The 13,471-nt window shown below is 38.7% G+C and overlaps 1 protein-coding gene across 2 annotated transcripts in view; it reads right to left on the bottom strand.

The window, feature by feature from the left end:
• The window catches only part of iyd (iodotyrosine deiodinase), a 50,818-nt gene that overhangs the window by 16,577 nt on the left and 20,770 nt on the right, over positions 1-13,471 (bottom strand). For both annotated transcript variants that reach the window (XM_069932488.1, XM_069932487.1), the window contains exon 2: positions 5,532-5,720. In XM_069932488.1, the coding sequence (XP_069788589.1) occupies positions 5,532-5,720 (189 nt within the window). The remainder of the gene's footprint in view (positions 1-5,531; positions 5,721-13,471) is intronic.

The following is a 13,471-nucleotide window of genomic DNA, read 5'->3' as shown; positions in this document are numbered from 1 at the left end:
TCATCCTGAAGTAAGTATACCAAACTTTTTCTCCCATTTCAATCTAGATTTATGTATATCATCTTAAGCATTTTATTCTGTAATAAAGCATATATCTCAGATATAAATATTCCTTCTTACCACCCTAAGTAAAATTTCAAACTTAGACCATCTAGGTAACCGCAAAGTATGCCCAAAATTATCCAATAATAAAGCTTTAATTTGATAATAAGAAAAAAGAAATAAAATACTCTACTTCATAACAACCTTGCACCAATTTAATACCCTTTTGATCCCATAACTTCAAAAGTTGATTATGAAGTGTAAAGGGGAAAAGCTTATTTTGATACAATGGAGTTTTGCCCGAAATCTTGCCTTGAGTACCTATGGTTTCATTTAAAAAAAATACCATAAATCCATTAAATGTTTCAAAGTATTTTTGCCATTCCTTCTTCCTTATTACTGCTGAATCCACTTTAACTGCTCTTTCAGCCAATGCACACATCACAATAACTCACTGTAGAAAAGTCTCCCATTCTTTTACGCCTCTGTTCTATAGTTTCTGACGTTTGAGCTCATGAAGATTTGGAGTCAAATGTTAATTGATAATGTCTCTCTGAAGTGCCAGAAGTGTTTCTAATTCGTGAGAGAAATACAAGTTGTGATTATTGGAAAGAGTTTCCCTCACATTACATCCTTGGTATCTCAGTGGCATAGCTTGAGGTGGTGGGCGGGGGGAGCTGCAGTTTCTCCACAGATGCTATTGATGCCTTTCCATAACTCTTAAGCTGACTCCCTGGGGGTCCTTTTCTCTCTACCAGCCCCTGGAAACCCCTTGGTTTAAAATTGGTTTCTTTTAGATTTCTTTCAGTCTACAGCTCTAGTCACTATTACGAGCTCCTGTTTCAGTAAAATGGGATTATTGAAGCGGCACTATAGACAGACTACAACTCCCAGAAGTCTAGCAAACTGGCACAGGATGTCAAAACGTCATGACGTGGTGCACGTGGTTCAGTGTTTTAAAAGAATATGTGTGTGACTCGAGTAAACAAGTTCTGATTTACCTACAACTGTGTGTGTCATTATTTCGTGTTCATCAGCCACCACTGCATTTTCAGTGGCTACAATTGGTGACCCCGACGGGTCCAAAACAAGCTTTTGGACCATATGGTTACTGCAGCTGTTGCTGTTAAGCTATCACCCTTCTGGATGGCAGAACCAAAGCTGTGGTTTCAACAGGCTAAGGCACAATTTTACCTCACGAAGATTGAGGTGGACGCAACTCGCTATTATCACCTCATCAGTGCCTTGGACCAATTCTGGTATAGATAGACTACAACTCCCAGAGGTCTAGTGAACAGGTACAGGACATCATAACATCATGATGTGGCACGTGTGGTCCAGTGTTTTAAAAGAACACGCGCACGACTCAAGTAAATGGATTCTGATTTATCTGCCACTGTGTGTGTTGCTATTTCGTGTTCATCAGCCACCATTGCATTTCAGTGGCTACATTATCACTGTAAGGGATAGTATAGACTGGAGGGACTGAATGGTCGCAGTTAATATTTAACATTTCACACAGCATGACATAAGTCACAGCCCAGTGATAATTTGATACATTGAAAGAATTGAGGGATGGTTTGTCACATTCAGTTCCAGAATTCGATAAATTTGCAAAGACCTTGTGATTTTGCAAGGGAGAACCATTTTAACTGCTGAAGAGTAAGCAGATTTTTGAAGCAGCTCTGGTGGCCAGCCATTTTTGTGGAATTCAGAGTAAATGGCCAGGCCTTTTTGGTGGATTGACCTATGCCGGGGGGTGTTTTGAGAAACAAAGTGCTTCATTTTGATTGTGACTAACAGTGAAAGTCACTTGGAGAGACTGCTTCATTTTAGGTGTGACTTGGAGTGAAGTTACTTGGAGAGACCAGTGCCATGGTCTTGGAAGCTTTGTGGAGGCTGCCCAGTTCGAGTCTTGCCTAAAAAAGGACCAGGAGTGTTGTGAGCACAGCTTGTATGGATGGACATTTCTTCAAAGGCAACGCAAGAAGAATTCGTGAGTCTGTAGCTGCCACAACTCCAGTCTTCCCATCAGTTGTTAATTGTGGGCATCAACTTTAAAAGGCCAATGCCTCAACACTGAATATCAAAGACTGAACTTCGTAGATTCTCGCCTGTAAACACACACACACACACACACACACACACACACACACACACACACACACACACACACACACACACACACACACACACAGGGCTATTTTTTGAAGTGCTCTGAATTCAGGGGTTCCACAGTCTCGAAGCAATTAAGTCAAGAGGCTCCTTGCCACTTAAAAATCTTTTCCAAATGCCACTTTCTGTTCTACTATTCTAAGGAGCCTGTTTGGGAGCACTCAACTATTCAAGTGATTGAACAGGGCTCTGAATCATTCTGAGAAGTGTGTGTTTGTCCTGCTTCTTGTTTTTAAATGCTTGGTTTGATCTGAAGTTGGATTAATAATTGAAGTATCTTGACATCTGTGCAAACAGGACAGAACCGATTTTGTTTTTTGCCTTCAATAAATTTGTCCCTTCAGATTAATCCCCAAATGACCCATTCTACTCTTGACAGAGAACCGTCCATCCAATTCCTGGTTGACGTTGCAACCTTGGGGAATTGGGGAGGATGGATGTGAAGCATGAAGGTGACCTGGAGTCCAGCTGAATCAGTGTTGCCTGGTAATTTGGGAGACCCCTTAGCATTATTTTATCAGGAGTTCAGTTTAAATATTTGTTTTGCATTTCTTACAGCTGTAAAAAAGTTCAATCTTTAATATTAATCAAAATTGGACCTTGAGTTACAGTACTGCATTAGGAGAGATGACCAAAAGCTTCATGCAATAACTTTAAGAAGGTGGCATCCAGATTTGGGAAGCAAATCCCAGTAGTCATGGTTTTGACAGGTGAAGGCAAATCCATTAATCTTGGAAAGATCACAAATGGAAATACATAAGAGGCTGGAATTGGAAGAGAGCAGAGACCCTGAATATCTTTGGTGGGACAGCATGTTGCAGGTAGGCAGGGTAAAAACTAATAGAAGCATGAAAATAAGAATGATCGGTTTAAAATTAAACATGCTTAATCCAGAGTTGGTGCAAGTCAATAAACACGGGGATGGTGCAGACACACCAAACACTACAGATACTGGGGCAAATCACAATCTGATAGAAGTTAAGCAGCATCAGTGGAGAAAAAAGAATGCTCAACGTTTTGGGTCATGACCCTTCATCAGGACTCTCCTTGAGCTAGCTCATCAATGGCAAATGTGAAGAAGGCACATCAATGCTTCTACTTCCTAAGAAGTCTGAAGAGATTTGGCCTGTTGAGGAATATACAGGTACTCTATACTGTGAAAAATAGTACTGACTGGTTGGATAATGGCCTGGTTTGAAAAGTTGAGTGCCCAGGAATGCAAAAAGCAGTAGAAACTGAAACCTATCTTTTCAACCATTTCCCCCTCTTTTTCTCAATTCTTGGTTCTAATATAAGATCTTTGCTGAGAGCATTAATTTTATTTCTCTCTCCTTTGAGGTGTCCAGGCTTGTTGTGTATTCTTGCTATTTTCACCTGCTTTGGGTTTTTATCACCTTCCTGTTGTAATTTATACTCTTTTACCCCCACCCCATTTCTGACCTTTCCTTCTATCTCTTTTCCATTCTATATTTCTCTGCATTCTTAAAAAGTTTTCCCATGTTTTCTCAGTTCCATTGAAAGGTATTTTTTAAAACATTGATTCTATTTCTTTTTCCATTGATTTGGCCTTGCTTCTGTGTATTTTTGGCATTTTCTGTTTAAGAGAGAGTGAGAATGCAGAAAGCTTCATCACAATTCAGTCAGGTTTCCACTGAAGATAGCATTGTAATAATTCAGAATACAATGTTCCAAGAACACAAGTGCACTGTCTGGAAGGAAAAGGCAAACAAATCAGTGATAGATACTCTAGTCACAAGACACAGAATTTGAAAACACACAGGGAAAATGTGAGGTGATGCACTTTGGGAAAACAACATGGAACTTGCACAAAAAATAAATGGTAGGGCATTGAGAAGAGTAGCTGAACAAAAGAATCTGGGAATAGATACATGCTTCCTTGAAAGTGGCATCACAGGTAGATACCATAGGTTTGTAAAAAGAGCTTTTTTTGGAATATTGGCCTTCATAAACTAAAATATTAAGTACAGGAGTTGGGATGGTGAAGTTGCCCAAGTCATTGTTGAAGCCATACTTAAGAGTATTGAGTACCTCCACAACATATGTCAGTAAGAATGAAAGAATGCAGAGAAAATTTACAAGAATATTCTGGGACTTGAGGAGCTGAGTTATAGGGGAAAGACAGATAGATAAATAAATAAATAGATAGATAGATAGATTTTGATTGTTTTATGAATTTGGGAGTCTCGGGTGGTTATAGTGTGCACTCTCACAGCTCATGGGAAGAAGCTGTCCCTCAGCCTGGAGGTGCTTGCTCTGATATTCCTGCATCTCTTTCCTGATGAGAGTAGCTGAAAGATGGTGTACAGGGTGGGAGGGGTCCTCAATGATTGTCCTCAGACAATGATCCTGGTAGATTATGTCAATGGGGGCAGGGATACTCCTCTCGGCCACTCTTATAGTTCTAGATTGAATTCTGAAGCAAACATACCACACTCTGATGCAGCCAGCCAGGACACACTCGATAGAGCTTCTGTAGAAGGTTGACATAATGGTGGCTGGTGGTCTTGCCCACTTCAGTCTTCTCAGGAAGTGCAGTCGCTGTTGCACTTTCCTGATAAGTGAGGAGATGTTGTATGTCCACAACTGGGTTAAATATGCCATGATTGAATTATGGAGGAATAGACAGAAGAGAAAAGCAACCCTAGAGCTAAACTCAGAGGATCAGTGGTTAGAGAAAGAAAGTTGAGAACAAGAATGGAGGAGAAAAAAGAGATGGTAGGAGGAAATAATGGATATATTGAAAAGAAAGAAAGATATAAGGAAGGAAGAAGTGATAAACAGGAAGGAAAGAATCAGAAAAATATGAAGGGAAGAGGAGGGAGAGGATAAAGGAGCAGAGAAGGCAGGAGAAAGAAACAAAAGTTTAAGGATAGTTTCTTTAAGCAGGGGAGAAAAGTAATGGGATGAGGAAGATTGTAACACGCTGAGGTAGATAGGCAGAAGTGGGAATATTAGTGATAAGGATAAAAAAGGAGTTGAGGATGAAGCAAAGGAGGAAAGGGGAGGAAAAGGAATGGGAGATAAGTGGTAGGAAAAGAATGAGAATGGAGGAAATACATGGAGAGTGGAAGGATGATAAGGAAGAAAAGAAAAAGAAAATGACAGATGAAGGTTGTATCAATGAAAAAGAGGAAGGGAAAGAAGAAGAAAAAAAGAAAGGGAGAGTGGAGTGAGCGAGGAAAGAGAGAGAGAGAGATAAAAACTGACCAAAGACTTCTTATCAATTCTGCTCAAACATTCTGCTGATTTTCCTCTTCATATCAGACATGAGGGTGAAATGGCCTGGCTCCTACCTGCTGTTCTGATGATGCTCTCAATCACCTCCCTTGGTACCACTTTCTTGCTGAAGCAGCGGACACTCCTCCTCTCATTCATCATTTGGTAAAACTCATTGGCTCTGTGAATCATCTCTTCTTCTGGATAATGCTTCATAGAATATGGAATATGTTGTATTTCAACATCTGTCTCAAGACATTCTTTAACTGCAAAGAACAAGAACAAAGGATTTTTATAGCAATTCATATTGAATTTGTTTTGAATATAACACATACAAAAGTGTAATGAAAACAATTAGAGCATTAAACATCAATTAAATTTTGGACAAAGGGACATCTGCTTCAGAATCACTGGTCACTCAATATGGGGACTAAATATGATAATCAACTCCCTTTCAAAACAATTCAAACAAACTGAAGATCAACCACATATCTGTTAAGCTAACTGCTCTCTGTGTTCATGTGCATAATTCCATCTCTTCTATTAACTGCTCTCCATCCTCTGGAAAACATCTGCAGTAATGCAGCTTTGAAAGTTAGGACTGAATTTGAAGTTGCAGGAACACATGGCTTGGAAGAAATTGGAAAGATAAATGAGGAGAAAGCAGTAACTGCCAGCAAATTTAGAGTCCATATTTCAGAAGACCATTCCCTGGAGCTACTACATCAAGACAACTGTGAAGATGGCACACCAACGCCTCTACTTCATAGAGTCTAAGGAGATTCAGCATGTCATCAGATATTCTATCAAACTTATACGAGCGCATTATGTAAAGTATACTGACTGACTACATCACACCCTTGTTTGGGAATTCTTTTTAAAATATTTTTTATTGTTTTTTCAATAATATGAAAATCGAAAGTACATATAATCTTAATTAAAAGCATGGCATAAATCATATCATGTACCTATATACAACATAAGTTTAAAAAATCAGAAAAGTGTAAGTAAAGTTAAACATTAATATTAAGTTGAACATATAAAGTAGAACAAAATGAAGTTATAAAAACCCAGAAAAAAAACAACCTAAGTAGGAATCTTATTCTGTAATAATTAAAGAAAAAAACATCAATATTAATCCCCATTGATTAGATGTCCCAATTAATTTAAAAAACAGAGAAAAAGAAAAAACTCTACTAATAATCTAATTAATCTACCCGCCACCTCTAAACAAGGTGATCCTGTCTAATTAATGAGCACATGAGTCGAATCGTGACCCTGAGGTGCTGGACGGGAAACCCCAGTGGTTTAAATTGTGATTGTAATCCATGAAAGGGCTCAATTTCTTACCAAATTCAAACAGCTTTAATATCTGGGATTAGCAGTGATTAGGAATGAGATTTGAATAGATAATTTTCAGATAAAGATTGGGACACCATTCTTTACTTGATTAATAACTCTTCATTTTGTGCACATTGTTTGTTACAATTTAAGATGGTGCAAAGAATACACATGTCTAAAGTCAAACTATCTCATTTCTGTTCTGATATTGATCCATTATGTGATATATGTAAAATTTTTGAAGCTTCATTGATTTATATGTTTTGGGAGTGCCCAAATTTAGAAAGATTTTAGAAAAATGTTTTCCAAACTTTATCAGTAATTCTTAAGATTAAATTAGAACCATGTCCTTTAATTGCCTTAATTGGTTACTCTCTTGAAGAGGTTATATTTTTGACCTTAATCCAAAAGTGAATCCAGCATTTTCCTCATTAATAGCTAGACAAGCAATTTTTATGAAATGAAAGGATAACTCTGAATCTACACATATTCAATGGTTACATGACATTATGTCTCTTTTAAGTTTGTTAAAATTTAGATAGAACATTAAAGATAGAAGGCTGGTTTGGGAATTCAAATGCCCAAGAACACAGAAGGCTCAAGAAGTTACCAAACATAGATAGATCTAGCATAAGCTCTGACCTCCCACCATTGCAGATATCTATGTGCGGAGCTGCCTCAAAGAAGGCACCCAACATTATAAATGTCCCCATGACCCTGGCCACCTCTTCTCATTGCTACCTTCAGGCAGAAGTCCAGAAGCCTGAAGACCACCACCTCTCGGTTCAAGAACACTTTCTTTCCAACAGCTATCAGCCTCACTGCATCAATGCTTGTTTGCTTCACTTCTATAGACTCTGTGCCAGTTTCCTGAATAAATACAAATGCAAAAAAAAAAATTAAGATATCCCCCATCTCTTTTAGCTCCAAACATAGCTAACCATTCTGATCTTCCTGAGGTACAATTTGACCTTTACTGTCCACTTGCTCTTAATATACCTGTAGGAGCCCTTAGGATTTTTCCTTACCTTGTCTGTCATAACAACCTCATGTTTTCTTTTACCCCTCCTAGTTTCTTTCTTAAGTTTTTTCTTGCATTTTTTATACTCCTCAAATACCTCTTTTGCTCCCTGTTGCCAATATCTGCTTTGCATCTCCTTCTGAACCAGATTCCTCGAAAACCAATGTTCTCTATGCCTGTTAACTTTATCTTAATCCAGACAGGGAACATATAAACCCTGTATTCTCAAAATTTTATCCTTGAGGACCTCCCACTTACCAAGCACATCCTTGCTACTTGCCCGAAAACAAAAGTCTCAATCCACACTTACAAAATCCTTTCCTCATTTCTTCAAAATTGGCCTTTCTCTAATCTAGAATATCCACACAAGGATCAGACCGAACTTTATCCATAATTATCTTGAAACTAATAGCATTATGATCACTGAACTCAAAGTGTTCCCCTACACATAGCTATGTAATTTGCCCTGTCTCTTTCCCCAGTAGGAAATCCAGTATTGTACTCTCTCTAGTTCGCATCTCTATATATTGATTTAGAAAACTTTCCTGAATACATTTGACAAACTCTAACCCATCCAGCCCTTTTACAGTATGGAAGTTCCAGACAATATGTGGAAAATTAAAATACTTGCGATCACAATTTTTTTCCTGCAGCTCATCTGCTGTCTCTACAGATTTGCTCCTCAAATTCGCTATAATACAACCTCATTAATGTGGTCATATCTTTCTCGATCCTCAGTACTACCCATATAGCCTGAGTAGACGAGCCTTCTAGTCTGTTCTCTCTGAGGTCTGTTGTGACATTTTCCCTGACTAGCAATGCCACCCCATCCCCTTTCTGGTCTCTGAAACAGCAGAACCCCGGAACACAGAGCTACGAGTCTTGCCCCTCCTGCAACAGTTTCACTAATGGCCACAATGTCATAATTCCATGTGCCAATCCACATTCTAAGCTTGTCTGCCTTTCCTACAACACTCCTTGCGTGGAAATAGATACACCTCAGAACACTATATCACCATTCACAACCTTTTGAATCAGACTTGTATGTAGTCTTTACATCATCTTTTTCCACCCCCACTTCACTATATGCTCTGGCACTCTGGTTCCCAAACCCAACTCACACCCTCCCCCCCCCCCCCCCCCCATCCCACAACACCCCATAGCAAATCTTCCCACAAGGATATTAGTTCATCTTCAGTTCAGATGCAAACCATCCCACCAGTACAAGAGCAAGAGAGTCCAATAATCTAGAAATCTGAAGCCCTCCCTCCTACATAATCAGTATTAAACTGCGGTTACCTCCCATTTCTAACATCACTAGCACATGGCAAGGGTAGCAATCCTGAGATCACAACCTTGTAGGTCCTGTTCTTAAACTTCGCGCCTAACTCCCTGAACTCTCCTTGCAGGACCTCATCACCTTTCTTAACCACGTCATTGGTCCCAATGTGGACCACAACATCTGGCTGCTCACATTCCCTCTCCAGAATGCTGTAAATTCAGTCTGAGATATCCTCGACCCTGTCACCTGGGAGACAACATAGCATCCAGGATTCTCTATTTCTTACACAGTATCTCATCTATTTTCCTATTGTATCTCCTATTACTTCAGCTCACCTCTTCTCCTCCTCTCCCCTTTCAGCCACAAGACAAGACTCTGTGCCTGAGTCTTCACCTCCATGTCTTGTCCATGGTAAGTCATCTCCCTCCACATCTTCAAAAATGGTTTGCATGTCATTGAAAGTAATGGCCACAAGGGTAACCTACACTAATTGCCTTTTCCCTCTCACTCTCCTGACTGTCACCCAGCTACTTTCCTCCAGCTTTCTCGATGTGACTGCCTTCCTGTCTATCATCCCCTATGGAAAATAAACCACATGATCTATGTACTTGCTATTATCCATTCAATAATCCATTACTATGATACAATTTACACACACTATGTTACAAAAGTAATAAATCATTATGTATTTACAACACAAGGCCACAGTAATGAACAGAAGATAATGGTGGCAGGATATGATGAATTATGTGGTTCCAAACATGATTAGATTAATGGGTGGAAAATAATTGGGTTGAAATGGATAAAGGTATTGCTGTTAACTTTATTTGAAATGCTTATAAACCCGCAAGGCAGTACAGGGCTAAAATCCTAAGATTGACGTGTAGTTATTTTAGATTTACATGTGTTAATTAACAAAATTATCAGCTATGTACAGCAACTAACCAGTCCACACTCATGGGTGCAGGAGACGCAGAGACATTTTGAGGAACCCATTGGTGACAAGTAGAGGCCCCTCCTCAAGCCCAGTGACGAAGTGCTTTGAAGTAAAACAATGTTTGATAATCATTGAATATGCAACATAACTACTTAAAAACTCCAATTTTCTTTAAGATGAGGACTCTAAGCTCAATCATAGACAAACCTAGTGTTCCTGCAAACCAACAAAAGTAATGCAATCAATAAGTGGTTTTATTGAAAATTAATAAGATCATATGATTTCTGAATGTATTGAAATGCAGCAACTCAGCACAGAGACAAGATAACAAAACAAAATATGCAAACAGCAAGGTCTGCAGAAAAATACTTGGTTATAAGATTATGCCGGCCAATCAAAACAGGTGTACAATACTTGATATCTTTGTTGCTTGATTATATGCACAATGATACTCACATTAAAAAAATTATTTAAAGACAATTCTGCCTTGACTTAGTTAAGATTTTGTTTTTACTGATTTGACTATTAGTTTAAAATTTTGTTAAGTGAAATAATTTCCTGCTATGGTCTGCCTGATACACTGAGTTCAAACAATGGTTCTCACTTTGTAACCAAGATAAATGAAGAATTGTATAAGGAATTGGGGATTACTTTCTTCTTTTCTTTGGCTTGGCTTCGTGGATGAAGATTTATGGAGGGGGTAAAAGTCCACGTCATCTGCAGGCTCGTTTGTGGCTGACAAGTCCGATGCGGGACAGGCAGACACGGTTGCAGCGGTTGCAGGGGAAAATTGGTTGGTTGGGGTTGGGTGTTGGGTTTTTCCTCCTTTGTCTTTTGTCAGTAAGGTGAGCTCTGCGGTCTTCTTCAAAGGAGATTTCTGCCCGCCGAACTATGAGGCGCCAAGATGCACAGTTTGAGGCGATATCAGCCCACTGGCGGTGGTCAATGTGGCAGGCACCAAGAGATTTCTTTAGGCAGTCCTTGTACCTTTTCTTTGGTGCACCTCTGTCATGGTGGCCAGTGGAGAGCTCGCCATATAACACGATCTTGGGAAGGCAATGGTCCTCCATTCTGGGGACGTGACCTACCCAGCGCAGGTGGATCTTCAGCAGCGTGGATTCGATGCTGTCGGCCTCTGCCATCTCGAGTACTTCGATGTTGGTGATGAAGTCGCTCCAATGAATGTTGAGGATGGAGCGGAGACAACGCTGGTGGAAGAGTTCTAGGAGCCGTAGGTGATGCTGGAACCCATGATTCGGAGCCGAACAGGAATGTGGGTATGACAACGGCTCTGTAAACGCTAATCTTTGTGAGGTTTTTCAGTTGGTTGTTTTTCCAGACTCTTTTGTGTAGTCTTCCAAAGGCGCTATTTGCCTTGGCGAGTCTGTTGTCTATCTCTTTGTCGATCCTTGCATCAGATGAAATGGTGCAGCCGAGGTAGGTAAACTGGTTGACCATTTTGAGTTTTGTGTGCCCAATGCAGATGAGGGGGGGGGGCTGGTAGTTCCACTACTCCCATTAACCCCAGGCAGCAGGAATAGTGGAAAGTGCAAATGAAACATTGAAAAAAAGTAAACTGGCCAAATTGACCAAGGAAACAGGGCTAAAATTGGCTAAAACGTGCTACCCCTAGGATTGTTTTAAATGTGGATGACACTGCGGACAAAGTCAAGGCTATCTGCTACAGAGATGGTCCACGGACAGCCAATGTGGACATCTTGGGAAGCAAAGCGCAAAGCCCGCACTGCCAGTAGGGATGGATTTATTATCATTAAGTGATGACATGCAAATATTTGAGTAATCTAACTAAAACTTTTTTGGAGAGGTGCGTTCACAGGTTCAACAAAAACACCTAAAGGAGAGTGATCCAACAGATCAAGTAGTGAATATCCTTTTTTTTAAAAAAATTTTTATTTTTCACACGATAAACCACATTGACCATGATACATACATTTTCCTTTTCAAATATATACAGTGTCATTTTCTCCCCCCTCCCTCCTCCCATCTCACCCTCCCTACCTCCCCCCCATCCATTTAAAGTACAAAATCTAAGATATTTTAAACCAGTCAAACAATGTTTTCTTTCAATAAAAGTAAACAAGAAATTCCACTGATTCAATTCTTTTCATTTGCTTCTCCTTTCGATAATTTAGGTAGTGAATGTCCTTGGTAGGTTTTCTCTATTGTGTTTCATGTATGGCTCCCATATTTGTTCAAATATTTCAATATTATTTCTTAAACTATATGTTATTTTTTCTAATGGAATACATTTATTCATTATTCATTTCTATATACCATTGTTGTATTTTCAAATTATCTTCCAATTTCCAGGTTGACATAATACATTTTTTTGCTATGGCTAGAGCTATCTTAACAAATCTTTTTTTGTGCACCATCCAAATCAATTCCAAATTCTTTGTTTTTTATGTTACTTAGGAGGAAGATCTCTGGGTTTTTTGGTATATTGTTTTCTGTAATCTTACTTAATATCTGGTTTAGATCTTCCCAAAATTTTTCTACTTTCTCACATGTCCAGATTGCATGAATTGTTGTTCCCATTTCTTTTTTACAACGAAAACATCTGTCAGATACTGTTGGGTCCCATTTATTTAACTTTTGAGGTGTAATGTATAGCCTGTGTATCAAGTTATATTGTATCATACGTAACCTCGTATTTATTGTATTTCTCATCGTTCCAGAACATAACTTCTCCCATGTTTCCTTTTTTATCTTTATATTTAAATCTTGTTCCCATTTTTGCTTAGTTTTACCATTTGATTCCTCATTCTCCTTTTCTTGCAGTTTAATATACATATTTGTTATAAATCTTTTGATTATCATTGTATCTGTAATCACATATTCAAAGTTACTTCCCTCTGGTAACCTCAGACTGCTTCCTAATTTGTCCTTCAAGTAGAATCTCAATTGGTAATATGCCAGCACTGTATCTTGAGTTATATTGTATTTATCTTTCATTTGTTCAAAGGATAATAATCTATTTCCTGAAAAACAATTTTCTATTCTTTTAATCCCTTTTTTCTCCCATTCTCTAAAGGAAAGGTTATCTATTGTAAAAGGGAGTAACCGATTTTGCATCAATATTAGTTTAGGTAATTGGTAATTTGTTTTATTCCTTTCTACATGAATCTTCTTCCAAATATTGAGCAGATGATGTAATACTGGAGAACTCCTACGTTGTACCAATTTTTCATCCCATTTATATAATATGTGTTCAGGTATCTTTTCCCCTATTTTATCTAGTTCTAATCTAGTCCAATCTGGCTTTTCCCTTGTTTGGTAAAAATCTGATAGGTATCTTAATTGTGCGGCTCTATAATAATTTTTAAAGTTTGGCAGTTGTATGCCTCCTTGTTTATACCATTCTGTTAATTTATCTAGTGCTATCCTCGGTTTCCCCCCTTTCCATAAAAATTTC

Source organism: Narcine bancroftii, chromosome 4 (genome assembly GCF_036971445.1).
Source record: "Narcine bancroftii isolate sNarBan1 chromosome 4, sNarBan1.hap1, whole genome shotgun sequence".
Lineage (NCBI taxonomy): Eukaryota > Metazoa > Chordata > Chondrichthyes > Torpediniformes > Narcinidae > Narcine > Narcine bancroftii.
This window is presented reverse-complemented; position numbering and strand designations above follow the sequence as displayed.